Raw genomic sequence first — 26,839 nt, 5'->3', positions numbered from 1 at the left:
GGGGACAGAGCCCCGAGCGGTGCCAGGACACAACCGAGCCCTTGGTGACAGTGACACTAATGCTGTTTATTCCCATGGGATCGGGATTAAACACCCTTCGGAATCCCCCCGGAGCAGGTTGGGGACGGGGCTGCAGGGACACCCTGAGGACACCCTGAGGACACCCTGAGGACGCTCTGGGGACACTTTGGGACACGTGTCACACGCTGGTGGCCTGGGCCTCATCCCCGCTCTCGTCCCAGCCCCGCGCTGGCCCCCGGGGTCTCATCCTGCCGGGGGGTCCCAGGGCCTGGGCCAGGATCCCGCGCAGCTCCGACTGCTCCCGCTCCAGCGCCGCCAGCTGCCGCTCCTGCGGGGACACGGGGCACCCGTGTCACCTGTGTCACCCCTGTGTCAACCCTGTGTCACCCATGTCACCTGTGTCACCCCTGTGCCACCCATGTCACCCCTGTGTCATCCCCGTGTCACCCTGCGTCACCCATGTCACCTGTGTTACCCCTGTGTCATCCCTGTGTCACCCATGTCACCTGTGTTACCCATGTCACTCGTGTCACCTCTGTCACCCCTGTGTCACCCATGTCACCCCTGTGTCATCCCTGTGTCCCCGTGTCACTCCTGTGTCACCCTGTGTCACCCATGTCACCCCTGTGTCCCCGTGTCACTCCTGTGTCACCCTGTGTCACCCATGTCACCCCTGTGTCACCCCATGTCAACCCATGTCACCAGTGTCTGCCCATGTCACTCATGTCACCCTGTGTCACCCATGTCACCCATATCACCTGTGTCACTCATGTCACCCCCTGTCTCCTCATGTCATCCTTTGTCATCCCATGTCACTCTGTGTCACCCCATGTCATTCTATGTCACCTGTGTCACCCATGTCACCCCATGTTACCAGTGTCTGCCCATGTCACCCCCATGTCACTCTGTGTCACTCCATGTCCCCCATGTCACCCTATGTCCCCCATGTCACCCCCTGTCACCCCATGTCACCAGTGTCTGCCTATGTCACCCCCATGTCACCCTCTGTCCCCCCATGTCACCCCATGTCACTAGTGTCTGCCCGTGTCATCCCCATGTCACCAATGCCTGCTCATGTCACCCCCATGTCCCTCTGTGTCACCCCATGTCCCCCATGTCATCCTATGTCACTCGTGTCCCCCACGTCACCTGTGTCACCCCATGTCACCCTCTGTCACCCCGTGTCCCCCATGTCATCTGTGTGTCCCCGTGTCACCTGTGTCACCCTGTTCCCTCATGGCTCCCCGTGTCCCCCCCATGTCCCCCCTGCATCCCCCCGAATGTCCCCTGTGTCCCCTCAAATGTCCCCTGTGTCCCCCGGTGTCCCCGTGTCCCCATCCCAGCTCCCACCAGCTCCCGGTTCTTCTCCTCGTTGCTCTTCAGCCTCTCCAGGTCCTTTTTCCTGGTGCCTTCGGCCGCCGTCAGCCTGGAATTGGGATGAGCTGAGACCCCGGGGGGGCACCCACGGGACGGGGACACCCACAGCTTTGGGGGCACCCCCTGGTTTGGGGCACCCCGTGTTTTGGGTCCCCCCTTTTTGGGAACAACCCCTTTTTTGGGTCACCCCCAGTTCTGGGTCGATCCTTGTTTTGGGTTTCCCCCTGTTTGAGTCCCCTCCTCTTTTGGGACACGCCTTTTTTTGAGGCACCCCCTGTTTTGTGTCCCCCCTTTTTGGGAACAACCCCTATTTTGGGTCACCTCCTGTTCTGTGTCATCCCCTATTTTGGGTCACCTCCTGTTCTGTGTCACCCCTTTTTTTGGGTCACCCCCTGTTCTGGGTCGATCCCTGTTTTGGGTTTCCCCCTTTTTGAGTCCCCCCCTCTTTTGGGACACCCCCTTTTTTGAGTCCCCCCCCCGCTTTGGCTCACCCCCTCTTTGGGGACATCCCCTGTTGTACGACCCCCCCAGTTTGGGTCACGCCCTACTTTGAGTCCCCCCGTCTTTTGGACATCCCTTTTTTCGTGTCACCCCTCACCCCCTGCTCTGGGTCCCCCCGGTTTTGGGTCCCCCCCCCCCCAAAGGTCCCCACCTGGCCGCCAGGTTGGCGGCTCGGGCGTTTCCCTCCTCGAGCTGCTGCCGGAGTCGCTCCAGCCGCTCCCGGTGCTGCTCCTCGGCGCGTCCCGCCCGCGCCTCCGCCCGCTCCAGCCGCTCCCGCAGCTCCGACACCTCGTCCCGCAGCGCCTCCAGCAGCCGCCCGTGCTGGGGGGGCACCGGCGGTCACCGGGGGGGTCCCGGGAGGCTCTGGGGGGGGGGCCCGAAGGTAACGGGTTACCTTCTCGAGCGGGCGCAGCGCGTAGAGCTCGGCCCGCGCCTCCGTGTCCTCCGCCAAGCGCTGCCACGGCACCGTCGACTTGCGGGGCAGCGACGCCGACGAGCGCAGCTTCCCGCGGGCCTGCGGGCACCGGGGCACCGGGTCAGGGCCGCCGGGCACCTCGGAGCACGGGGTGGTGCCACTGGACCCCTCGGAGCACTGGGTAGTGCTGCCACACCCCTCGGAGCACCGGTTAGTGCCACTAGACTCCTCGGAGCATTGGTTAGTGCCACTGGACCCCTCGGAGCACGGAGTAGTGCCACTGGACCCCTCGGAGCATTGGTTAGTGCCACTGGACCCCTCAGAGCACGGGGTAGTGCCACTGGACTCCTCAGAGAACTGCTTAACACCCCGTGCCCCTCGGAGTACTGGGTAGTGCCACTGGACCCCTCAGAGCGTTGGTTAGTGCCGCCACACCCCTCAGAGCACTGGGTGGTGCCACTGGACCCCTCGGAGCATTGGTTAGTGCCACTGGACCCCTCAGAGCATTGGTTAGTGCCACTGGACCCCTCTGAGCACTGGGTAGTGCCACCAGACCCCTCGAAGCACGGAGTAGTGCCACTGGACCCCTCAGAGCATTGGTTAGTGCCACTGGACCCCTCAGAGCATTGGTTAGTGCTACCACACTCCTCGGAGCACTGGGTAGTGCCACTGGACTCCTCAGAGCACTGGCTAACACCCTGTGCCCCTCGGAGCACTGGGTAGTGCCACTGGACTCCTCGGAGCATTGGTTAGTGCCACTGGACCCCTCAGAGCACGGGGTAGTGCCACTGGACTCCTCAGAGCACTGCTTAACACCCCGTGCCCCTCGGAGCACTGGGTAGTGCCACTGGACCCCTCGGAGCACTGGCTAACACTCTGTGCCCCTCGGAGCACTGGGTAGTGCCACTGGACTCCTCAGAGCACTGCTTAACACCCCGTGCCACTTGGAGCACTGGGTAGTGCCACTGGACTCCTCAGAGCACTGGCTAACACCCTGTGCCCCTCAGAGCACTGGGTAGTGCCACCAGACCCCTCAGAGCACTGGGTAGTGCCACTGGACTCCTCAGAGCACTGCTTAACACCCCGTGCCACTCGGAGCACTGGGTAGTGCTGCTGGACCCCTTGGAGCACCAGTTAAGCGCATCAGACCCCACAGAACACTGGTTTAGTGCTGCTGGACTCCTCGGAGCACCATTTAGAGCTGCTGGAACCCTCGGAGCACTGGTTAACGCCCCGTGTCCCTCGGAGCACCAATCAGAGCTGCTGGAACCCTCGGAGCACCAGTCAGAGCTGCTGGAACCCTTGGAGCACTGGTTAGTGCCCCAGAACCCTCAGAGCACCAGTTAACACCCCGTGTCCCTCAGAGCACCAGTTAGTGCCGCTGGACCCCTCGGAGCACCAGCCCCCACTCCAGGGGGGCACCGGGGCACAGATTAATGCCCCGTGGACCACTGGTCAATGCCACTGGGCCCCTTGGGCCACCAGTAAACACCCCGTGCCCCTTGGACCACTGGTCAACGCCCTGTGCCCCTCGGATCACCAGTCAATGCCACTGGGCCCCTTGGACCACCAGTAAACACCCTGTGACTCTCGGACCACCAGTCAATGCCACCAGACCCCTCGGACCACCAGTCAATGCCACTGGGCCCCTCAGACCATCAGTTAACATCCTGTGCCCCTGAGACCACTGGTCAACACCCTGTGCCCCTTGGACCACCAGTTAACACCCTGTGCCCCTCGGACCAGCAGTCAGTGCCACCAGACCCCTCGGAGCACCAGTCCCCACCCGGGCAGCACCACGGCAGCTGCCGGGCCTTACCGGGGCGTTGCCGGTGCCGGGTGACCCTGTGCCATCCCCGGGCGGTGGCTCGACCTCGAGCTCGGCGCTGCCCTGGTGGCGCGGGCGCCGCGGGGCCTTGGCCTGCACCGGGACGCTCTGGGTGCGCTGGACGTTCCGGCGCTCCCGACCGGGCACCGGGGATGGCACCGGGGCTGGCGATGGCTCTGGCTCCGGCTCCGGCTCCGGCTCCGTCCCGTCCTCGCGGCCCCGCACGCGGCGGATGCTGGTGAGGGACTGGCTCTTGATGAGGGGGCTGTGCTTGCTCAGGTCCCGTGGTGGCACAAAGCCCGGCTTGGAGGGCTCCGAGGGGCTGCGAGGGCACAGGGGGAGGGGGGGTGGGGGGCACGGGGTGGGGGTGATGGACCCGGGAGGGACCGGGACCACCACGAACCCAGCCCAGGTCAGAAGGACCCCAAAGCATCTTGGGATCACACCCATCTCCTGACCCCAACTGGGATAAGATGGGCTCCAAAACCAGCTGGAATTGGACCGTCCTCCTGACCCCAGCTGGGAAAAGGGGCACCCCAAACCCTGCTGGGATCACACCCATCTCCTGACCCCAACTGGGATAAGATGGGCTCCAAAACCAGCTGGGATCAGACTGTCCTGCTGACCCCAACTGGGATAAGATGGGATCGGACCATCCTCCTGACCCCAACTGGGATAAGATGGGATCGGACCATCCTCCTGACCCCAACTGGGATAATTGGGCTCCAAAACCAGCTGGAATCGGACCATCCTCCTGACCCCGACTGGGAAAAGGGGCACCCCAAACCCTGCTGGGATCAGACCCATCTCCTGACCCCATCTGGGATCAGAGACATCCCAAACCCTGTTAGGATGAAACCCATCTCCTGATCCCAGCCTGGACCAGAGACATCCCAAACCCTGCTGGGATCAGACCCATCTCCCGACCCCATCTGGTGTCAGAGACATCCCAAACCCTGTTAGGATCAAACCCATCTCCTGATCCCAGCCTGGACCAGGGGCACCCCAAACCCAACTGAGATTGGACCCATCTCCCAAACCCAACAAGAGCCAGAACCATCCTCAACCCACCAGGACTAGAAACACCCCCTGAATCCATCTGGCACCAGAAACATCTCCTGGACACAACCTGGACCAAAATCTCCACTAAGTCCAGTCCAGACCAGAGCCACCCCCGGAGCTGGGACCAGAACCATCCCCTGAACCCAACTGGGACCAGCGACTCCAACCCCATTCTGGACCAGTCCCCCCAGACCCACCCAAGACCAGAACCGTCCCCTGATCCCAGGCAGGTCCCCAAACCCCCAAAGCTCCTCCCATGTCCCCCTCAGCCCCACATGTCCCCCTCGGTCCCCTGTGTCCCCCTCGACCCCCTGTGTCCCCCTCGGTCCTACGTGTCCCCCTCAGCCCCCTGTGTCCCCCTCAGTCCCCTGTGTCCCCCTCAGCCCCCTGTGTCCCCCTCGGTCCCCTGTGTCCCCCTCAGCCCCCTGTGTCCCGCTCGGTCCCCTGTGTCCTTCTCAGTCTTACATGTCCCCCTTGGTCCCCTGTGTCCTCCTCAGCCCCCTGTGTCCCCCTCGGTACCCTGTGTCCCCCTCAGACCCCTGTGTCCCCTTTAGTCCCCTGTGTCCCCCTCGGTCCCCTGTGTCCCCTTTAGTCCCCTGTGTCCCCCTCAGCCCCCTGTGTCCCCCTCGGTCCCCTGTGTCCACCTTAGACCCCTGTGTCCCCTTTAGTCCCCTGTGTCCCCCTCGGTACCCTGTGTCCCCCTCAGACCCCTGTATCCCCTTTAGTCCCCTGTGTCCCCCTCGGTCCCACATGTTCCCCTTGGCCCTCTGTGTCCCCCTCAGTCCCCTGGATCTCCCTTAGTCCCACATGTCCCCCTCAGCCCCCTATGTCCCCCTGTGTCCCCCTCAGTCCCCTGTTCCCCCTTGGTCCTACGTGTCCCCTTCAACCCCCTGTGTCCCCCTTAGTCCCACATGTCCCCCTTGGCTCCCTGTGTCCCCCTCGACTCCCTGTGTCCCCCTCAATCCCTGTGTCCCCCTGTGAACCCCTCAGTCCCCTGTGTCCCCCTCAGTCCCCTGTGTCCCCCTCAGTCCCTGTGTCCCCCTCGACCCCCTGTGTCCTCCTGTGTCCCCCTGTGTCCCCCTCAGTCCCTGTGTCCCCCTCAGCCCCTGTGTCCCCCTGTGCCCCCCTCAGCCCCACGTCCCCCTCAGCTCCCTGTGTCCCCCTCAGCCCCCTGTGTCCCCCTCGGCCCCTGTGTCCCCCTCGGTCCCCTGTGTCCCCCTCAGCCCCTGTGTCCCCCTGTGTCTCCCTCAGCCCCTGTGTCCCCCTGTGTCTCCCTCAGTCCCTGTGTCCCCCTCAACCCCTGTGTCCCCCTGTGTCCCCCTCGGTCCCCTGTGTCTCCCTCAGCCCCTGTGTCCCCCTGTGTCCCCCTCAGCCCCCCGTGTCCCCCTCGGTCCCCTCTGTCCCCGGTACCTTCTCCTGGCGGTGGAGCTGAGCCGGACGGACACGGGCACGGGGGTGCCCTCCCTGATGGCCGTGAGGATGGTGGGCAGCGGCTCCAGCTCCTCCTGCGTGGCCTGCGGGGACACGGCCGGGACGTTATGGGGACAACGGGAAAGGGGCCACCCACGGGGCAGTGAACAGCAGCCTGGGATGGGGGGGGACACAAGGACGTGGCCTTGGGGACGACGGGGTGGTGGCACCTGGTCCAGGCTGGAGAAGATGTCGCAGAGCAGCAGGTGGAGCGTGGCCAGCTCCAGCGCCACGTCCACGTAGCCGTCGTAGGTGGCCATGTGGGCGCTGCTCTCGGGGCTGGCCACGCTCTGCAGGAACTCGGCCATGGGGCTCCGGTGGCGCTCCAGGAACTCGTTCATGAAGCCCATGTAGGCCTCCTTCTCGCCAAACCTGGGGGCCACCTGGGGGTTACCCGGGGGCCAGCGTGTGGCCTGAGCCACCACCGCAGTCACGGGGGCCACCACCGCAGTCATGGGGGCCACCACCGCAGTCATGGGGGCCACTGCCGTGGTCATGGTCACAGGCCACCTTCAGGAGCAGGGACCAGGGACTCCACCGTGGTCAGGGGTGACCATTGTGGTCATGGACCACCACTGCAGTCACATGGGCCACCACCATGGTCACATGGGCCACCACCATGGCTATGGTCACAGGCCACCTTTGGGAGCAGGGACCAGGGACTCCACCATGGTCACATGGGCCACCACCATGGTCACATGGGCCACCACCACGGCTATGGTCACAGACCACCTTCAGGAGCAGGGACCAGGGCCACCACCTTGGTCATGGGCCACCACTGTGCTCACAAGCCATCACCATGGTCAGGGGCCACCTTCGTGGTCACAAGGGCCACCACCCTGGGTGTGGTCACAGGCCACCTTCAGGAGCAGGGACCAGGGCCACCACCTTGGTCATGGGCCACCACTGTGCTCACAAACCATCACCATGGTCAGGGACCACCTTCGTGGTCACATGGGCCACCACATGGGCACGGGACACCACCCTCATCACCGACCAGGCCACCTCCAGGAGGTGGCACGTGCCACGGAGCACGTCGGGGACGTCCCCACCGTCCCCCCCCACCGCCCTCCCGGCGCGACGTACGTGGTGAAGTTGGCCAAGTTCTGGATGACCTTGGCCACCAGGGTGAGGGTGCGGGCGGTGGCCTCGCTGGGGTACTCCTGGACGAGGCCGAAGAGGCTCGGGGACATGATGGCGGGGCAGAGGAAGCGCAGGAAGAGCGAGGCCGACACCAGGCGCTGCCCGATGGGCGCCTTGCCCCGCGCCGCGCACTCCTCCCGCCACGCCGCGAACACCTCGCCCAGCTCCGCCGGGAACGCGCTGGGGGAGACACGCCCTGATGGGGGGCTGGGGACGGGGGGTGGGTTTGGGACCACCCCCACCCCCCGTGCCACCACGGTGCCCCCTGTGCCCGTCCTGGTCCCCATGTGCTGGTCCCCAGGTCCTTCCTGTTCCCATGTCCATCAGGGGGTGGTGCCAGTTCCCAAACCCATCCCCATCCCTGTCCCCAAACCTGTCCCCAGGTCCTTCCAGGTGCCCATTCCCACTCCTGTCCCCAGGTCCATCCTGGTGCCCATTCCCACCCCTGTCCCCAAACCTGTCCCCAGCTCCTTCCAGGTGCCCATTCCCACCCCTGTCCCCAAACCTGTCCCCAGATCCATTCTGGTGCCCACCCCTGTCCCCAAACCTGTCCCCAGATCCATTCTGGTGCCCACCCCTGTCCCCAAACCTGTCCCCAGGTCCATCCTGGTGCCCATTCCCATCCCTGTCCCCAAACTTGTCCCTGGGACCTTCTTGGTGCCCACCCCCTCATCCAGCCCAGGATGGTGCCCATTCTCATCCCTGTCCCTCACCCCCATCCCCAAACCTGTCCCCAGGTCCGTCCTGGTGCCCATTCCCACCCCTGTCCCCAAACCTGTCCCCAGCTCCTTCCAGGTGCCCATTCCCACTCCTGTCCCCAAATCTGTCCCCAGGTCCATCCTGGTGCCCATTCCCACCCCTGTCCCCAAACCCATCCCCGGGTCTATCCTGGTGCCCACCCCTGTCCCCAAACCTCTCTCCAGCTCCTTTCAGGTGCCCATTCCCACCCCTGTCCCCAGGTCCATCCTGGTGCCCATTCCCACCCCTGTCCCCAAACCTGTCCCCAGGTCCATCCTGGTGCCCATTCCCACCCCTGTCCCCAAACCCGTCCCCGGGTCTATCCCTGGTGCCCATCCCTGTCCCCAAACCTGTCCCCAGCTCCTTCCAGGTGTCCATTCCCACCCCTGTCCCCAAACCCGTCCCCAGCTCCTTCCAGGTGCCCATTCCCACCCCTGTCCCCAAACCTCTCCCCAGCTCCTTCCAGGTGCCCACCCCCGCGTCCATCCCAGGACAGTCCCAGTCCCCAAACCCTCCCCTGTGCCCATCCCAGTGCCAGTGCCTGCCCTCCTGCCCATTCCCATTCCCATCCCCGACCCCATCACCCATCTCCAAGCTTTCCCCAGCTTCTCCCAGCTTTGTTGCCCACCCCCTGCCCACCCCCTGCCCTCCCCCTGCCCTCCCCCTGCCCTCCCCTCCGCGCGGGCGCTGCCCCTCACTCGCAGGCGCGGGCGATGCGCCGGAAGGTCTCCTCGCAGACCTGCCGCAGGTTGTTCTGGTTGTTGGAGAGGTCGAGGTCGGAGCATTTGCTGGGATCCACCTCGGAGCTCTCGTCTGAGCTGCAGAGCTGGGCCACCACCTCCCCTGGGCATCAGGGGACAGACCGGCCACCATGAGGGGACAGACCGGCCACCGGCACAGGAGGGGCTGGGACACGTCCCCATGGAGGGTCTGGGGGTGTCCCACTGTCCATGAGGGGACAGACTGACCCCTGGCACAGGGATAACTGGGATGTGTCCCCATGGATGGTGTGGGAGTGTCCCACTGTCCATGAGGGGACAGAGCAGCCACTGGCACAGGAGTAGCTGGGACATGTCCCCATGGAGGGTCTGAGGGTGTCCCACTGTCCATGAGGGGACAGACCGGCCACTGGCACAGGGATAACTGGGATGTGTCCCCATGGATGGTGTGGGAGTGTCCCACTGTCCATGAGGGGACAGACTGGCCACTGGCACAGGGATATCTGGGACATGTCCCCATGGAGGGTCTGGGGGTGTCCATGAGGGGACAGACCGGCCACTGGCACAGGGATAGCTGGGACATGTCCCCATGGATGGTATGGGAGTGTCCCACTGTCCATGAGGGGACAGAACAGCCACTGGCACAGGGATAGCTGGGACACGTCCCCATGGAGGGTCTGGGGGTGTCCCACTGTCTGTGAGGGGACAGACCGACCACTGGCACAGGGATAGCTGGGATGTGTCCCCATGGATGGTGTGGGAGTGTCCCACTGTCCATGAGGGGACAGACAGGCCAGTGGCACGGGAGGGGCTGGGACATGTCCCCATGGAGGGTCTGAGGGTGTCCCACTGTCCATGAGGGGACAGACCGGCCACTGGCACAGGGATAACTGGGATGTGTCCCCATGGAGGGTCTGGGGGTGTCCATGAGGGGACAGACCGACCACTGGCACAGGGATAGCTGGGACATGTCCCCATGGATGGTGTGGGAGTGTCTTGTGAGGGGACCAACTGGCCACCAGCACGGGGACGGTCAGGACACATCCCAAGGGATGGTCTGGGGATGTCCCACAGCCCGTGAGGGAACCAATCGGCCACCAGCACAGGCATGGCCAGGACACGTCCCAAGGGATGGTCTGGGGATGTCCCACACCCTGTGAGGAGACCAATCGGTCACCAGCACAGGGATGAGCAGGACAAGCCCCCCCCACGTCCCCATGGAGGGTCTGGGGGTGTCCTTCAACCCCAATGCCCCGTAACACCCTGTAGCACCCACTCGTCCCTCCCGGGGCGTCCTGCACCCGTCGCACCCCGGGATGTCCCCCGAGACCTGCTCCCCCAGCGTACCCAGCGTGTCCTGGAGGTACTTGCCCCCCACCAGCTTCATGTACTCGTCGATGGCCTTGGTGGCCAAGGTGTTCTCGCGGAAGATCAGGGCCTCGCGCTCGTCGAACCGGTCCAGCTCGGCCACGCCGAGGTCGATGAGGAACGACTGCCAGGGGACGTGATCGAGGGCTTGGTGGCACCCGTGGTCCCCCCAAAATGGCTCAGCCAACACCCCCCAGGATCTCCTGGCACTGCCCTGAGTTGTGTTTCTATCCCTCCAATCCCATCCCAACTCATCCATCCCATCCTGTTCCGACTCAGCCCAACCCAACCCATTTATCCCATCCCATCCATTCCAAAACAACTCATCTATCCCATCCCATTCCAACCCCACCCATCTATCCCATCCCATCCCATCCCATCCCATCCATCCCAACACAACTCATCTATCCCATGCCATTCCAACCCCACCCATCTATCCCATCCTAACCCAAGACATCCATCCCATCCCATCCCATCCCATCCCATCCCATCCCATCCCATCCCATCCCATCCCATCCCATCCCATCCCATCCCAACTCATCCATTCCAAACCAACCCAACCCATCCATCCCATCTCATCCTAACCTAACTTATATATTCCATTCCAACTCATACATCCCATCCCATTCCAACCCAACCCAACCCATCCATCCTACCCTATCCCATCCCATCCCATCCCATCCCATCCCATCCCAACCCAACTTATCCATCCCATCCCATCCCATCCCATCCCATCCCATCCCATCCCATCCCATCCCATCCCATCCCATCCCATCCCAAATTATCCACCTCATTCCAACCCAAACCAACCCAATCCACTCATCCCATCCCAACTTATTCATCCCATTCCAACCCAACCCATCCCAACCCATCCCAACCCAACCCGTCCCATCCCAACCCAACTTATCCATCCAATTCCAACCCAACCCAACCCGTCCCATCCCAACCCAACTTATCCATCCAATTCCAACCCAACCCATCCCAGCCGAGCCCAACCCACCTCATCCCACCCATCCCAACCCATCCCAGCCCATCCCACCCCATCACCCCGAGGTGCCCCGCCCACCCCAACGCCCACACCCCCGGTTCCCCTCCCATCCTCCCCCGCCCTCCCGGTGCCCACCTTGGCCTTGCCGGTGCTCTGCAGGACGCGCACCAGGGCGCCGGCCAGCTCCTCCTTGTGCCGGGCGGCGATGGCGGGCTCCAGGCGGGCGCAGAGCTGGCGGTAGTGGAAGGTGATGAACTCGGCCAGCTCCTTGTAGCGCACGATGGGCAGCACCCGCACCTCGCGGTACCGCCCGCGCACCCGCAGCGCCGGCGCCCGCTCACCACCTCCGCCGGGCCCGCTCAGGGCGTACCAGCGCTCCAGCGGCTGCCGCGCCGCCGCCAGCTCGGCCAGCGGCACCGTCACCGCGGCCACCGGCGGCCCGGCGGGGTGGTCGTCGCGGCACAGCGCCAGCGTGAGGGCGCGGGCGGGCGGGAGGGCGGCCAGATGGAAGAGCTCCCCCCAGAAGAGCCCCCCGTCGGCGCCCGCCGCCTTGGCCGTGGTGCGGGCGAAGAGGGTCCCGTCCAGCTGGAGGTGGCAGCGCAGGCGGCGCCGCGGGGGCAAATCCCGGCCCTCGTACACCCACAGGCTCAGAGACAGCTCCAGGCGCTCGCAGCTGTCCTGGAGGGAGAGGGAGTCGGGCGTGGGGACGGGGGGACGGGACGTGTGGGGATGGAGGGGACACGTGTGGGATGGAGGGGACACGTGGATGTGGGGATGGGGAGTTGGGTGTGGGGACGGGGGGACGGGGGGACGGGACGTGTGCGGATGGAGGGGACACATGTGGGATGGAGAGGACACGTGTGGGGTGGAGGAGACACGTGGATGTGGGGATGGGGAGTCGGGCATGGGGACAGGGGGACAGGACGTGTGGGATGGAGGGGACACGTGTGGGATGGAGGGGACACGTGTGGGATGGAGGGGATGTGTGGATGTGGGGATGGGGAGTCGGGTGTGGGGATGGGGGGACGGGGTGTGTGGGGATGGCAGGAGACACGTGGGATGGAGGGGACATGTGGATGTGGGGACGGGGAATCGGGTGTGGGGACAGGGGGACGGGACATGTGGGATGGAGGGGACACGTGGGATGGAGGGGACGTGTGGATGTGGGGATGGGATATGTGGGGACGGTGGGGAACGAGGGGACACGTGTGGGGTGGAGGGGACATGTGGACGTGGGGACAGGGTGTGTGGGGACAGCAGGGGACAAGGGGACATGTGGGACGGAGGGGACATGTGGATGTGGGGACGGGGTGTGTGGGCATGGCAGGGGATGAGGGGACACGTGTGGGATGGAGGGGACATGGAGGGACAGGGGGGACATGGAGGGATGGGGGGACATGGAGGGACGGGGGGACATGGAGGGACAGGGGGGACATGGAGGGATGGGGGGACATGGAGGGATGGGGGGGACATGGAGGGATAGAAGGGACATGGGTGGGACACGTGGGAATGGTGGGGATGTGGAGGTGCTGGAAGGGACATGGAGGCACAGGAGGGGAGGTGGAGACAGGAGGGCATAGGGAGGGAAGGGGTGTCCCTGTGGTGTCCCCGTGGTATCCCCGTGATGTCCCTGTGATATCCCCATGGTGTCCCTGTGATAACCCCACAGTGTCCCTTTGGTGTCCCCATGGTGTCCCCCTGATGTCCCTGTGATATCCCCGTGGTTTCCTCATGGTGTCCCTGCAGTGTCTCTGCGGTGTCCCTTTGGTGTCCCTGTCATGTCCCCGTGGTGTCCCCATGGTGTTCCTTTGGTGTCCCCGTGGTGTCCCTGTGATATCCCCGTGGTGTCCCTTTGGTATCCTCATGGTATCCCCGTGGTGTCCCCGTGGTGTCCCTGTGATATCCCCGTGGTGTCCCTTTGGTATCCTCATGGTATCCCCGTGGTGTCCCCATGGTTCCCCTGCAGTTTCCCTGCAGTGTCCCCACGGTGTCCCTTTGGTATCCCCGTGATGTCCCCACAGTGTCCCCGCGGTGTCCCCACGGCGTCCCCACCTTGTTGGGCTGTGCTGTCCGGCGCAGCTCCTCGATCCATCGGTCGCGCTCGGCCAGGGAGGTGCAGCCAAAGGAGCTGCTGCCCTGGCCCGTGATCACCTGCGGGCACGGGGGGGCTGTGGGGGGCACCCCGGGCTGCCAGGGGGGGCTGCACTGGGGGCTCGGGGTGCCCGTGGCCGAGGGCTGGGCTGGGGTGTCCTTTTGGGGTGCCCTGGGTGCCCCTTTATGGGTGTGGATTCCCTGTGTGCCCCTTCATGGGTCTGGGTGCTCTGGGGTGCCCTGGGTGCTCTTTTGGGGTGCCCCATGTGCCCCTTCATGGGTCTGGATTCCCTGTGTACCCCTTCATGGGTCTGGGTGCTCTGGGGTGCCCTGGGTGCTCTTTTAGGGTGCCCCACGTGCCCCTTCATGGGTCTGGGTGCTCTGGGGTGCCCTGGGTGCCTTCACAGGGTGTCCTGTGTGCCCCTTCATGGGTTTGGGTGCCCCGGGTGCTCCTTTGAGGGGTCTGGGTGCTCTGGGGTGCCCTGGGTGCTCTTTTAGGGTGCCCCATGTGCCCCTTCATGGGTTTGGGTGCCCCAGGTGCTCCTTTGAGGGGTCTGGGTGCTCTGGGGTGCCCTGGGTGCTCTTTTAGGGTGCCCTGTGTGCCCCTTCATGGGTTTGGGTGCCCTGGGTGCTCCTTTGAGGGGTCTGGGTGCTCTGGGATGCCCTGGGTGCTCTTTTAGGGTGCCCTGTGTGCCCCTTCATGGGTCTGGGTGCTCTGGGGTGCCCCGGGTGCTCCTTTGAGGGGTCTGGGTGCTCTGGGGTGCTCTGGGTGCTCTTTTAGGGTGCCCTGGTGTGCCCTGGGTGCCTCTCCAGGGTGCTCTGGGTGCCTTTGAAGGGTCTGGGTGCTCTGGTCACCCCTTTAGGGTGCCTGTGATGCCCTGGGTGCCTCTCCAGGATGCCCGAAGTGGCCTGGGTGTCCCTCCAGGGAGCCAGAAGTGCCCAGACCGCCCTGGGTGCCCGTGCAGGGTGTTCTGGGTGCTCTGAGCTGCCCTCCAGAGTCCCTGGGTGCCCCTCCAGGGTGCCTCAGGTTCCCCTCCAGGTTGCTTGGGGTGCCCTGGGGGCTCTGGGTGCCCCTCCAAGGTGAAAAGGGTGCCCTGGGTTCCCCTCCAGGTTGTCTGGGGTGCCCGGGATGCCCCTCCAAATTGTCTGGGGTGCCCAGGATGCCCCTCCAGGTTGTCTGGGGTGCCCACGATGCCCCTCCACGGTGAAAAGGGTGCCCTGGGTTCCCCTCTGGGTTGTCTGGGGTGCCCCCCCGGGTGCCCCGGGTGCCTCTCCGGGGCCCCCTGAGCCTCCCCCCCCCCCTTTACCTGGAAGCAGAACCTCTCCCCCACAAGGCTGCCGTGCACCGGCCGCACGATCACCGAGTCCCCGCTCAGGTCCAGCTCGGCCGGGGGGTGCACCGACTCCCGGGACCCGCTCCGGCTGGGCACCCTGGGGACAGGGGGGTCATTGGCACCCACCCACCCACCCAAACTGCCCCAGCTGGGCACCCTGGGGACAGGGGGGTCATTGGCACCCACCCACCCACCCAAACTGCCCCAGCTGGGCACCCTGGGGACAGGGGTGTCATTGGCACCCACCCAAACTGCCCCAGCTGGGCACCCTGGGGACAGGGCTGTCATTGGCACCCACCCAAACTGCTGCAACTGGGCACCCTGGGGACAGGGGTGTCATTGGGACCCACCCACCCACCCAAACTGCCCCAGCTGGGCACCCTTGGGACAGGGGTGTCATTGGAACCCACCCACCCACCCAAACTGCCCCAACTGGGCACCCTGGGGACAGGGGGGTCATTGGCACCCACCCACCCACCCAAACTGCCCCAGCTGGGCACCCTGGGGACAGGGGTGTCATTGGCACCCACCCACCCACCCAAACTGCCCCAGCTGGGCACCCTGGGGACAGGGCTGTCATTGGCACCCACCCACCCAAACTGCTTCAACTGGGCACCCTGGGGACAGGGATGTCATTGGCACCCACCCAAACTGCCCCAACTGGGCACCCTGGGGACAGGGGTGTCATTGGCACCCACCCAAACTGCCCCAACTGGGCACCCTGGGGACAGGGGTGTCATTGGCACCCACCCACCCACCCAAACTGCCCCAACTGGGCACCCTGGGGACAGGGGTGTCACTGAGTGTCCCCCACCCAAACTGCTTCAGCTGGGCACCCTGGGGACAGGGGTGTCATTGGCACCCACCCACCCAAACTGCCCCAACTGGGCACCCTGGGGACAGGGGTGTCATTGGCACCCACCCAAACTGCCCCAACTGGGCACCCTGAGGGACAGGAGTGTCACTGGGACCCACCCACCCAAACTGGGGACTCTGAGGGACAGGGGTGTCACCAGGACCCCCCAGCACCCACCCACCCAAACTGCTTCAATTGGGGACCCTGAGGGACAGGGGTGTCACTGGGACCCTCTCAACACCCACCCACTCAAACTGCTGCAAATGGGCACCCTGGGGACAGAGGTGTCATTGGCACCCACCCAAACTGCCCCAACTGGGCACCCTGGGGACAGGGGTGTTATTGGCACCCACCCACCCAAACTGCTTCAGCTGGGGACCCTGAGGGACAGGGGTGTCACTGAGTGTCCCCCACCCAAACTGCCCCAACTGGGGACCCTGAGGGACAGGAGTGTCACTGGGACCCACCCACCCAAACTGGGCACCCTGAGGGACAGGGGTGTCACTGGGACCCTCTCAACACCCACCCACCCAAACTGCCCCAGCTGAGGATCCCAAGGGACAGGGACAGGGACAGGGGTGTCACCCCGCACCCCCCCCCCCCCCCCCGTCCCGCACCTCTCGCCCTCGGGGCCGGTCCCCGCCGGGGTCTCCACTTTGGTGCCGCCGCCGCGACTTTTCCTCTCGCGGAGCCTCTTCCACAGGAGCCCCTGGATGGCGCGAGGGGACAGTGACAGTGACAGCGACAGTGACAGTGACAGCGACAGCTCCGTGTCACCCCCGGGAGGGGCCCGGCACCCCGGGGGGGGAAGGAGGGCAGGGCGGGGGGTGCCCAAACCCACCTTGACGTTGCTGAGCTGGGAGCTGGGGGGGGTCTCGCTGTCCCGGGCGTTCCTCTCATCCGCGGCCGCGTCTGGGGGGGTGGCGGGGTCAGCGCCCCCTTCCCCGGCACCCCCCGGGCACCCCCACACCGTGCCAGGGGCTGGAGGGGCAGGATACCCACCCCAAATCCCCCCCGGGCACCCCCACACCGTGCCAGGGGCTGGAGGGGCAGGATACCAACCCCAAATCCCTCCCGGGCACCCCCACACTGTGCCAGGGGCTGGAGGGGCAGGATACCCACCCCAAATCCCTCCCGGCCACCCCCACACCGTGTCAGGGGCTGGAGGGGCAGGATACCCACCACGACCCCTCCCGGGCACCCCCACACCGTGCCAGGGGCTGGAGGGGCAGGATACCAACCCCAAATCCCCCCCCCCGGGGCACCCGCACACCGTTCCAGGGGCTGGAGGGGCAGGATACTCACCCCAAATTCCCCCCGGGCACCCCCAAATCGTGCCAGGGGCTGGAGGGGTAGGATACCCACCCCAAATCCCCCCCGGCCACCCCCAAATCGTGCCAGGGGGTGGAGGGGCGGGATACCCACCCCAAATCCCCCCCGGGCACCCCCACACCGTACCAGGGGCTGGAGGGGCAGGATACCCAACTCAAATCCCCCCCGGGCACCCCCACACTGTGCCAGGGGCTGGAGGGGCAGGATACCCACCCCAAATCCCCCCCGGGCACCCCCACACCGTACCAGGGGCTGGAGGGGCAGGATACCCACCCCAAATCCCCCCCGGGCACCCCCACACTGTGCCAGGGGCTGGAGGGGCAGGATACCCACCCCAAATCCCCCCCGGGCACCCCCACACCGTACCAGGGGCTGGAGGGGCAGGATACCCAACTCAAATCCCCCCCGGGCACCCCCACACTGTGCCAGGGGCTGGAGGGGCAGGATACCCACCCCAAATCCCTCCCGGGCACCCCCACACCGTGCCAGGGGCTGGAGGGGCAGGATACCCACCCCAAATCGTACCAGGGGCTGGAGGGGCAGGATACCCCCCCCGGGGCATGCCACCCAGATCCCGCCGCTGTCGGTGCAGCCGAGTTTGGGGGGCAAAGTGGGTGATGGGGGGGGCAAGGGAGGAGGGGCAGAGGGATTTATCCTGCTCCCGACCTCGGTGCCCAGCGCTGGTGCCCAGTGCCAGTGCCTGGAGTGGGTGCCAAGCACCAGTGCTGGTGCCGGTGTCCCAGTGCCACTGCCCAGCCCCGGTGCCCCAGTCCCAGTGGTCAGTGCTGGTGCCCAGTGCCGGTGCCCAGCCCCAGTGGTCAGTGCTGGTGCCCAGTGCTGGTGCCCAGTTCCGGTGCCCAGTCCCAGTGGTCAGTGCTGGTGCCCAGTGCCGGTGCCCAGCCCCAGTGTCCAGTCCCAGTGGTCAGTGCTGGTGCCCAGTGCTGGTGCCCAGCCCCAGTGTCCAGCCCCAGTGTCCAGTCCCAGTGGTCAGTGCTGGTGCCCAGTGCTGGTGCCCAGCCCCAGTGTCCAGCCCCAGTGTCCAGTCCCAGTGGTCAGTGCTGGTGCCCAGTGCGGTGTCCAGCCCCAATGTCCCGCCCCAGTGGTCAGTCCCAGTGCCCAGTCCCAGTGTCCAGTCCCAGTGCCCCAATCCCAGTGGTCAGTGCTGGTGCCCAGTGCAGTGCCCTGCCCCAGTGTCCAGTCCCAGTGGTCAGTGCCGGTGCCCAGCCCCAGTGTCCAGCCCCAGTGGTCAGTGCCGGTGCCCCCCAGCCCGCGCTGGCACCGGGGGAAGCCGGAGGAGGTTTGACCTCCGGAGCTTTATCGGGGCATCAGCAGCCGCAGCAGCGGGAAGGAAGTGGGCACGGGCCGGGGGGCACGGGCGGGGGGCACGGGTGGGGACAGGGACAGGGACAGGGGTGGGGACAGGGACAGGGACAGGGACGGGGACAGGGACGGGGACAGGAACAGGGACAGGGACAGGGACAGGGACAGGGACAGGGACAGGGACGGGGACAGGGACAGGGACAGGGAACAGGGAACAGGGACAGGGGACAGGGACGGGGACAGGGGACAGGGACAGGGACAGGGACGGGGACAGGGACAGGGACGGGGACAGGGACGGGGACAGGGACAGGGACGGGGACGGGGACGGGGACAGGGACGGGGACAGGGATAGGGGCAGGGACGGGGACAGGGACGGGGACAGTGACAGGGATGGGGACAGGGACAGGGACAGGGACGGGGACAGGGACAGGGACAGGGAGGGGGACAGGGACGGGGACAGGGACGGGGACGGGGACGGGGACAGGGACAGGGACAGGGACAGGGACAGGGACAGGGACAGGGACAGGGCCCGGTTCAGCGCGGGCACGGGGCACAGGACACAGCGTGGAGCACAGCACGGGGCTTGGCACGGGCTGCTGCAAGTTGTGGGCACGGCACAGGGGATGGCAGGGGGAATGGCAGAATGGCACAGGGCATGGTGTGAGGCACGGCCCAGGGCTTGGATTGGGGAATGGCACAGGGCATGGCATGGGGAATGGCACAGGGCTTGGATTGGGGAGTGGCACAGGGCTTGGTGTGGGGCACAGGGCTTGGATTAGGGAGTGGCACAGGGCATGGCATGGGGAGTGGCACAGGGCTTGGATTGGGGAGTGGCACAGGGCTTGGTGTGGGGCACAGGGCATGGCATGAAGCATGGCATGGGGCATGGATTGGGCCTGGCACAGGGCATGGTGTGGGGCGTGGCACAGGGTTTGGATGGGGCCCAGAGCTTGGTGTGGGACATGGTGTGGGGCACAGCACAGGGCACAGGGCGGGGCACAGAGCATGGCATGGGACATGACCATGGAGCACGGCACAGGGCACAGGGCACGGGGCACAGGGCATGGGATATGACCGCGGAGCATGGCATGGGACATGACCATGGAGCACGGCACAGGGCACAGGGCACAGGGCACGGGGCACAGGGCACAGAGCACAGGTCACAGAGCACGGGGCACAGGGTACAGGGCATGGCACGGGACATGACCATGGAGCATGGCACAGGGCACAGGACACAGAGCACAGAGCACAGGGCACAGAGCACGGGGCACAGGGTACAGGGCATGGCACGGGACATGACCATGGAGCATGGCACAGGGCACAGGGCACAGGGCACAGGGCACAGAGCACAGAGCACAGAGCACAGGGCACAGAGCACGGGGCACAGGGCACAGGGCATGGCACGGGACATGACCATGGAGCATAGCACAGGGCACAGGGCACAGAGCACGGGGCACAGAGTACAGGGCACAGGGCACAGGGCACAGAGCACAGGGCACAGAGTACGGGGCACAGGGCACAGGGCATGGCACGGGACATGACCATGGAGCATGGCACAGGGCACAGGGCACAGGGCATGGGACATGACCACGGAGCAGGGCACGGGAAATGATCATGGAGCAGGGCACAGAGCACAGGGTACAGGGCACAGGGCACAGCACAGAGCACGACCACGGGGTACAGACTGGAGTGCAGGTCATGGCACAGGGCATGGGGCACAGGGCATGGGGCACAGGACATGGAGCACAGGTCATGGCACAGGGCATGGGGCACAGGGCACGGCATGGAGCACGGGTCATGGCACAGAGCACAGGGCACAGGGCATGGAGCACAGGGCACAGGGCACGACATAGAGCACAGGGCATGGGGCACAGGGCATGGAGCACAGCCATGGGGCAGGCACAGCACGGGGTGCAGGGCATGGCACGGAGCACGGCCTGGGGCACGGCACAGGGCACAGGTAACGGCACAGGGCATGGCACGGGGCACAGGTAATGGGACAGGGCACGGGGCACAGGGCACAGGTAACGGGGCACAGGGCATGGCACAGGACACAGGTAATGGGACAGGGCACAGGGCACAGGGCACAGGGCATGGCACAGGGCACAGGTAACGGGACAGGGCACAGGGCACAGGGTACAGGGCACAGGTAATGGGACAGGGCACAGGGCACAGGGCACAGGGCATGGCACAGGACACAGGTAATGGGACAGGGCACAGGGCACAGGTAACGGGCCAGGGCACAGGGCACAGGGTACAGGTAACGGGGCACAGGGTATGGCACAGGGCACAGGTAACGGGACAGGGCACAGGGCACAGGGTACAGGGCAGGCACAGCACAGGGCGCAGGGCATGGCACGAAGCACAGGGTGGGGCACGGCACGGGGCACAGGGTACAGGGCACGGGGCACAGGGTACAGGGCACGGGGCACAGGGCACAGCACGGTGCTCGAGTCCCACCCCCGTGGTTCCCACCACAGCGCCTGGCACAGCACAGCCCGTGTCCCGGGGGGCTCCGTGCACACACGTGTGGCTCACGTGGCACGTGCCAACCCCCCCTGGCACCCGCGTGGACTCACCAGGGTCCCTCCTGCCCTCGGAGTTGGAGCTGCCAGCACGGTTCCTGCTCTGGTGGGAAGCCTGGGGGGCACAGGGGGGGGTCAGGCACTGTCACCCCGGCACCCAGCTGGGCACCGTGTCACCCAGGGGGTACAGGGGGGGGTCAGGCACTGCCACCCCAGCACCCAGCTGGGCACCGTGTCACCCAGGGGGTACAGGGGGGGTCAGGCACTGCCACCCCAGCACCCAGTTGGGCACTGTGTCACCCTGGGGGCACAGGGGGGGTCAGGCACTGCCACCCCAGCACCCAACTGGGCACTGTGTCACCCTGGGGGGCACAGGGGGGGTCAGACACTGCCACCCCAGCACCCAGCTGGGCACTGTGTCACTCTGAGGGGCACAGGGGGGGTCAGGCACTGCCACCCTGGCACCCAGCTGGGCACTGTGTCACCCAGGGGGGCACAGGGGGGGTCAGGCACTGCCACCCTGGCACCCAACTGGGCACCGTGTCACCCTGGGGGGCACAGGGGGGGTCAGGCACTGCCACCCCAGCACCCAGCTGGGCACCGTGTCACCCAGGGGGCACAGGGGGGTGTCAGGTACTGCCACCCCAGCACCCAGCTGGGCACCGTGTCACCCTGGGGGCACAGGGGGGGTCAGACACTGCCACCCCAGCACCCAACTGGGCACTGTGTCACCCTGGGGGGCACAGGGGGTGTCAGGCACTGCCACCCCAGCACCCAGCTGGGCACCGTGTCACCCAGGGGTGCCCCCGTGCCCTCACCTCCTCGTCCCTGCCCACCAGCACCAGGTGTCCGTCCACCAGGGAGAACTGGGACACGTCCCACACCGGGGCATCGGGCGGCACCGGGGGCGTCCTGTGGGCGCTGGCTGGGGGGGCACAGCAGTGTGTCAGGGGGGCACCGGGTGCCCACCGTGTCCCTGTCACCCACGGGCAGCGTGGCGGTGACGGGGGACACGTGGCTGTGGCCATGGCACCGTGGGGGCCGTGATGTTGGGGGACAGGTGGCCATGGAGGTGCCACCATGGACTTGGCGACACCAGGGGGCACGTGGCCATGGGGGTGCCACCGTGAACGTGGCAGTGCCAGGGGACACGTGGCCACGGCTGTGCCACAGTTGGGGTGGCGATGCTGGGGGACATGTGGCCGTGGCGGTGCCACCATGGGTGTGGTGATGCCGATGGACATGTGGTTGTGAAGGTGCCACCACAAGTGTGACGGTACTAGGAGACTTGTGGCCGTGGAGATGCCACCAAGGTTGTGGTCAAACCAGGGGACACGTGGCCGTGGCTGTGCCACAATCGCCATGCCAACGCTGGGGGACGTGTGGCTGTGCCACCCTCGGCATGGCAGCGCCAGGTCACCCTTGGGGACAACCCACAACTCCCTGCCCCGGCCCTGCCCCCTCCGTGGGTGGCCCTGCCCTCTCCGGGGGTGGCCCTGCCCTCCCCGTGGGTGGCCCTGCCGGGGCTCAGCCGGTTGGGCCGGATCCGGTGCCCCGGGGGCTGGCACAGCTCCAGGAGCCACCACTGAGCCCGTGCCGGACACACACGGGCACCGGGGCCCCGTGGAGCAGCCCCCAGGGCCAGGAGGGACCCATCCTGCACCCAGAGGGGCTCCTCCAACCCCGGGGGGCACCCGCAGGCAGGAGCAGCAAAGTCTGGCCACGTCCTGTCACCCACCCCTCACCCATCACTCACCACCCTTCACCCATCGCCCCTCACCCACCACCCATCACCCCTCACCCCTCACCCACCACCCATCGCCCCTCACCCCTCACCCATCACCCTTCACCCATCACCCATCACCCCTCACCCATCACCCACCACCCTTCACCCATCACCCATCACCCCTCACCCATCACCCATCACCCACCACCCATCACCCATCACTCATCACCCATCACCCTTCACCCTTCACCCATCACCCATCACCCCTCACCCATCACCCATCACCCTTCACCCATCACCCATCACCCTCACCCATCACCCACCACCCTTCACCCATCACCCCTCACCCATCACCCTTCACCCACCACCCTTCACCCATCACCCTTCACCCACCATCCTTCACCCACCACCCTTCACCCATCACCCTTCACCCACCATCCTTCACCCACCACCCACCACCCTTCACCCATCACCCTTCACCCTTCACCCCTCACTCATCACCCATCACCCCTCACCCCTCATCCCTCACCCATCACCCACCATCCTTCACCCATCACCCCTCACCCACCACCCTTCACCCATCATCCTTCACCCATCTCCCTTCACCCATCTCCCTTCACCCATCACCCATCACCCATCACCCATCACCCTTCACCCATCACTCCTCACCCATCACCCTTCACCCATCACCCACCCCCCCAACCCCCATCCCATCAGGCCCCCATCACCCCCCACCCATCACCCCCCAACCCACCTCCCAACACCCCCCACCCATCACCATCCCTCCAACACCCCCCCCCCCATCACCCCCCCCCCATCACCCTGGACCCATTACCACCCCCCAACCCCCCACCCATCACCCCCCCAGCCCCCCAATCCCCCCCACCATCCTCCCAGCCCCCCACCCATCACCCCCCACCCATCACCACCCCCCAACCCTCCCACCCATCACCCCCCACCCATCACCCCCCCAACACCCCCCACCCATCACCATCCCTCCAACACCCCTCCCATCACCCCCCACCCATCAGCCCCCATCACCACCCCCCAACCCCCCTCCCATCACCCCCCCAGCCCCCCCACGCCATCCTCTCAGTCCCCCACCCATCACCCCCCACCCATCACCACCCCCCAACCCCCCTCCCATCCCCCCCCAGCCCCCCGTCACCCCCCACCCATCACCCCCCAATCACCACCCCCCAACCCCCCTCCCATCACCCCCCCAGCCCCCCAGCCTCCCCACAGCATCCTCCCAGCCCCTCCCATCACCCTCCACACATCACCACCCCCCAACCCTCCATCCATCACCCCCCCAGCCCCCCAGCCCCCCCCCAGCCCCCCAGCCCCCCATCACCCCCCACCCATCACCCCCCCATCACCACCCCCCAACCCCCCTCCCATCACCCCCCCAGCCCCCCCACACCATCCCCCCAGCCCCCCCATCACCCCCCACCCATTACCACCCCCCAACCCTCCACCCATCACCCCCCACCCATCACCACCCCCCAGCCCCCCACCCATCACCCCCCACCCATCTCCCCCACCCCCCAACCCCCCACCCATCACCCCCCCAGCCCCAGCCCCCCCACACCATCCCCCCAGCCCCCCCATCACCCCCCACCCATCACCCCCCCATCACCACCCCCCAACCCCCCTCCCACCACCCCCCCAGCCCCCTAGCCTTCCCACATCATCCCCCCAGCCCCCCCATCACCCCCCCCATCACCCCCCACCCCCCAACCCCCCTCCCATCACCCCCCCAGCCCCCCAGCCCCCCCCATCCTCCCAGCCCCCCACCCATCACCCCCCACCCATCACCACCCCCAAACCCTCCCACCCATCCCCCCCCCCGCCCCCCTCCCATCACCCCCCACCCATCTCCCCCACCCCCCAACCCCCCACCCATCACCCTCCCAGCCCCCCAGCCCCCCCACACCACCCCCCCAGCCCCCCACCCATCACCCCCCACCCCCCTCCCACCGCCCCCCCCGTACCTGTCCCCTCGTGTCCCCCCCTCTCCGCCCTGTCCCCGGGGCTCCTCCTCCTGCCCACGGAGCGCAGGTACTTGTGCAGGGGGGGGGTCCTTGTGCGGGGGGGGGTCCTTGTGCGGGGGGGGGTCCTTGTGCCCCTTGGAGGGGGCCGAGAAGGCCCTTTGGAACAGGGACCGCCGGGTCGCGGCCTTGGGGACCCCCCCGGGCCCCCCCCCGTGGCTCTCGGGGTGGCTGTAGGAGCGTTTCCAGCCCTGCAGCCGCGCCCAGCGCCGGCTCCCGGGGGACCCCCCGGCCCGTTCGGGGGCCCGCTCGGAACCCCCCGGGGGGGTCGTGCGCCACCTGTAGGACTTGAGCAGGGTGGGGGGCTCGGGCACCGCCGGGGGGGGCTGCACCTCCATCTGCGGGGGGAAGGGGCGTGTTGGGGGGGCCGTGGGATGGGGAGGGTCGCTTTGGGGGGCCGTGGGATGGTGTGGGGGGGGCTGGGATGGGGAGAGTCATGTCGGGGGGTTCATGGGCTGGTGGGGGGTGCATGGGATGGGGATGGTCACTTTGGGGGTCTGTGGGATGGTGTGTGAGGGGGGTGGGATGGGGAGAGTCATGTTGGGGGGTTCATGGGCTGGTGGGGGGTATCATGGGATGGGGAGGGTCGCTTTGGGGGTCTGTGGGATGGTGTGAGGGGGGTGGGATGGGGAGAGTCATGTTGGGGGGCCATGGACTGGGGGGGGTAGGATTGGGAGAGTCACTTTGGGGGATCCGTGGGATGGTGTGAGGGGGGTGGGATGGGGAGAGTCATGTTGGGGGGCCATGGGATGCTGTGGGAGGGGTGGGATGAGGAGAGAATTGGGGTGTCCACGGGATGGTGGGAGGGGGGGAATTGGGGGGGTCCATGGGAGGGGTGTGGGATGGGGAGAGACACATTTGGGGGGTCCATGGGATGGTGGGAGGGGTGGGATGGGGAGAGTCATGTTGGGGGGTGTGGGGATTGGGAGAGTCACTTTGGGGGGTCCATGGGATGGTGGGAGGGGGGTGGGATGGGGAGAGACACATTGGGGGGCCCACGGGATGATGGGAGAGAGTTGAGGGGTCCGTGGGATGGTGTGAGAGTCACTTTGGGGGGCCATGGGATGATGTGGGGGGAGTGGGATGGGGAGAGACACTTTGGGGGGCCATGGGATGATGTGGGGGGTGGGATGGGGAGAGAGTTGGGGGTCCATGGGGTGGTGTGAGGGGGGTGGGATGGGGAGAGTCAAGTTGGGGGGTGTGAGGATTGGGAGGGTCACTTTGGGGGGGTCCATGGGATGGTGTGAGAGGGGTGGGATGGGGAGAGGCACACTGGGGGGTCCATGGGATGATGGGGGGGTGGTGGGATGGGGAGGGAGTTGGGGGATCCTTGGGATGGTGGGGGGTGGGATTGGGAGAGTCACTTTGGGGGTCCGTGGGATGGTTGTGAGAAGGGTGGGATGGGGAGAGAGTTGGGGGGTCCATGGACCAGTGGGGGGTGTCATGGGATGGGGAGAGTCACTTTGGGGGTCCACGTGATGCCGTGGGGAGGGGTTGAGGGGTGATGGGATGGGCCCCCTATCCAGGCACCCCCAATCTTGTGCATCCCCACCTGGGCATCCCTATTTAGGGGACCCTAATCCAGGCACCCCCGTTTGGAGACCCCCATCCAGGGCATCCTTTCTGGCCACCCAGGGGGTTCCCACATCCCTGGGGTGCCCCTGCCCACCCAGGGGTCCCATTTTTAGAGGTGCCCACACCCCTGCCCACCCAGGGGTGCCGGTTTTAGAGATGCCCACCCCCCTGCCCACCAAGGGATCCCCACCCAGTGGGTTCCCACATCCCTGGGGTGCCCCTGCCCACCGAGGGGGTCCCATTTTTTAGGCGTCCACATCCCCGGGGTGCCCCTGCCCACCCAGGGATCCCCTTTTCAGAGGTGCCCACCCCCCTGCCCTCCAAGGGGTCCAAGGGGTCCCACCCAGTGGGTTCCACATCCCCGGGGTGCCCCTGTCCATCCAGGAGCCCCCTTTCTAG

At 66.4% G+C, this 26,839-nt stretch overlaps 1 protein-coding gene across 1 annotated transcript; it reads right to left on the bottom strand.

Annotated features, from left to right (window-relative positions):
• Positions 1-56: 56 nt before the first annotated feature.
• Positions 57-25,203, bottom strand: RASAL3 (RAS protein activator like 3). The gene is made up of 18 exons (XM_032677292.1): positions 24,795-25,203; positions 21,907-22,013; positions 21,143-21,203; positions 16,753-16,823; positions 16,529-16,620; positions 15,029-15,152; positions 13,683-13,781; positions 11,766-12,308; positions 10,622-10,766; positions 9,254-9,398; positions 7,761-7,997; positions 6,845-7,046; positions 6,615-6,718; positions 4,134-4,464; positions 2,294-2,401; positions 2,051-2,220; positions 1,372-1,447; positions 57-349 (listed from the first exon to the last, which is right to left on the bottom strand). The coding sequence occupies exons 1-18, from the start codon at positions 25,201-25,203 to the stop codon at positions 200-202; spliced, it is 3,174 nt and encodes a 1,057-aa protein (XP_032533183.1). The 3' UTR covers positions 57-199.
• Positions 25,204-26,839: the final 1,636 nt, after the last annotated feature.

Source organism: Chiroxiphia lanceolata, unplaced genomic scaffold (genome assembly GCF_009829145.1).
Source record: "Chiroxiphia lanceolata isolate bChiLan1 unplaced genomic scaffold, bChiLan1.pri scaffold_49_arrow_ctg1, whole genome shotgun sequence".
Taxonomy (NCBI): domain Eukaryota; kingdom Metazoa; phylum Chordata; class Aves; order Passeriformes; family Pipridae; genus Chiroxiphia; species Chiroxiphia lanceolata.
The sequence above is the reverse complement of the archived record's forward strand: the minus strand, read 5'-3'. Positions and strand labels throughout refer to the sequence as shown.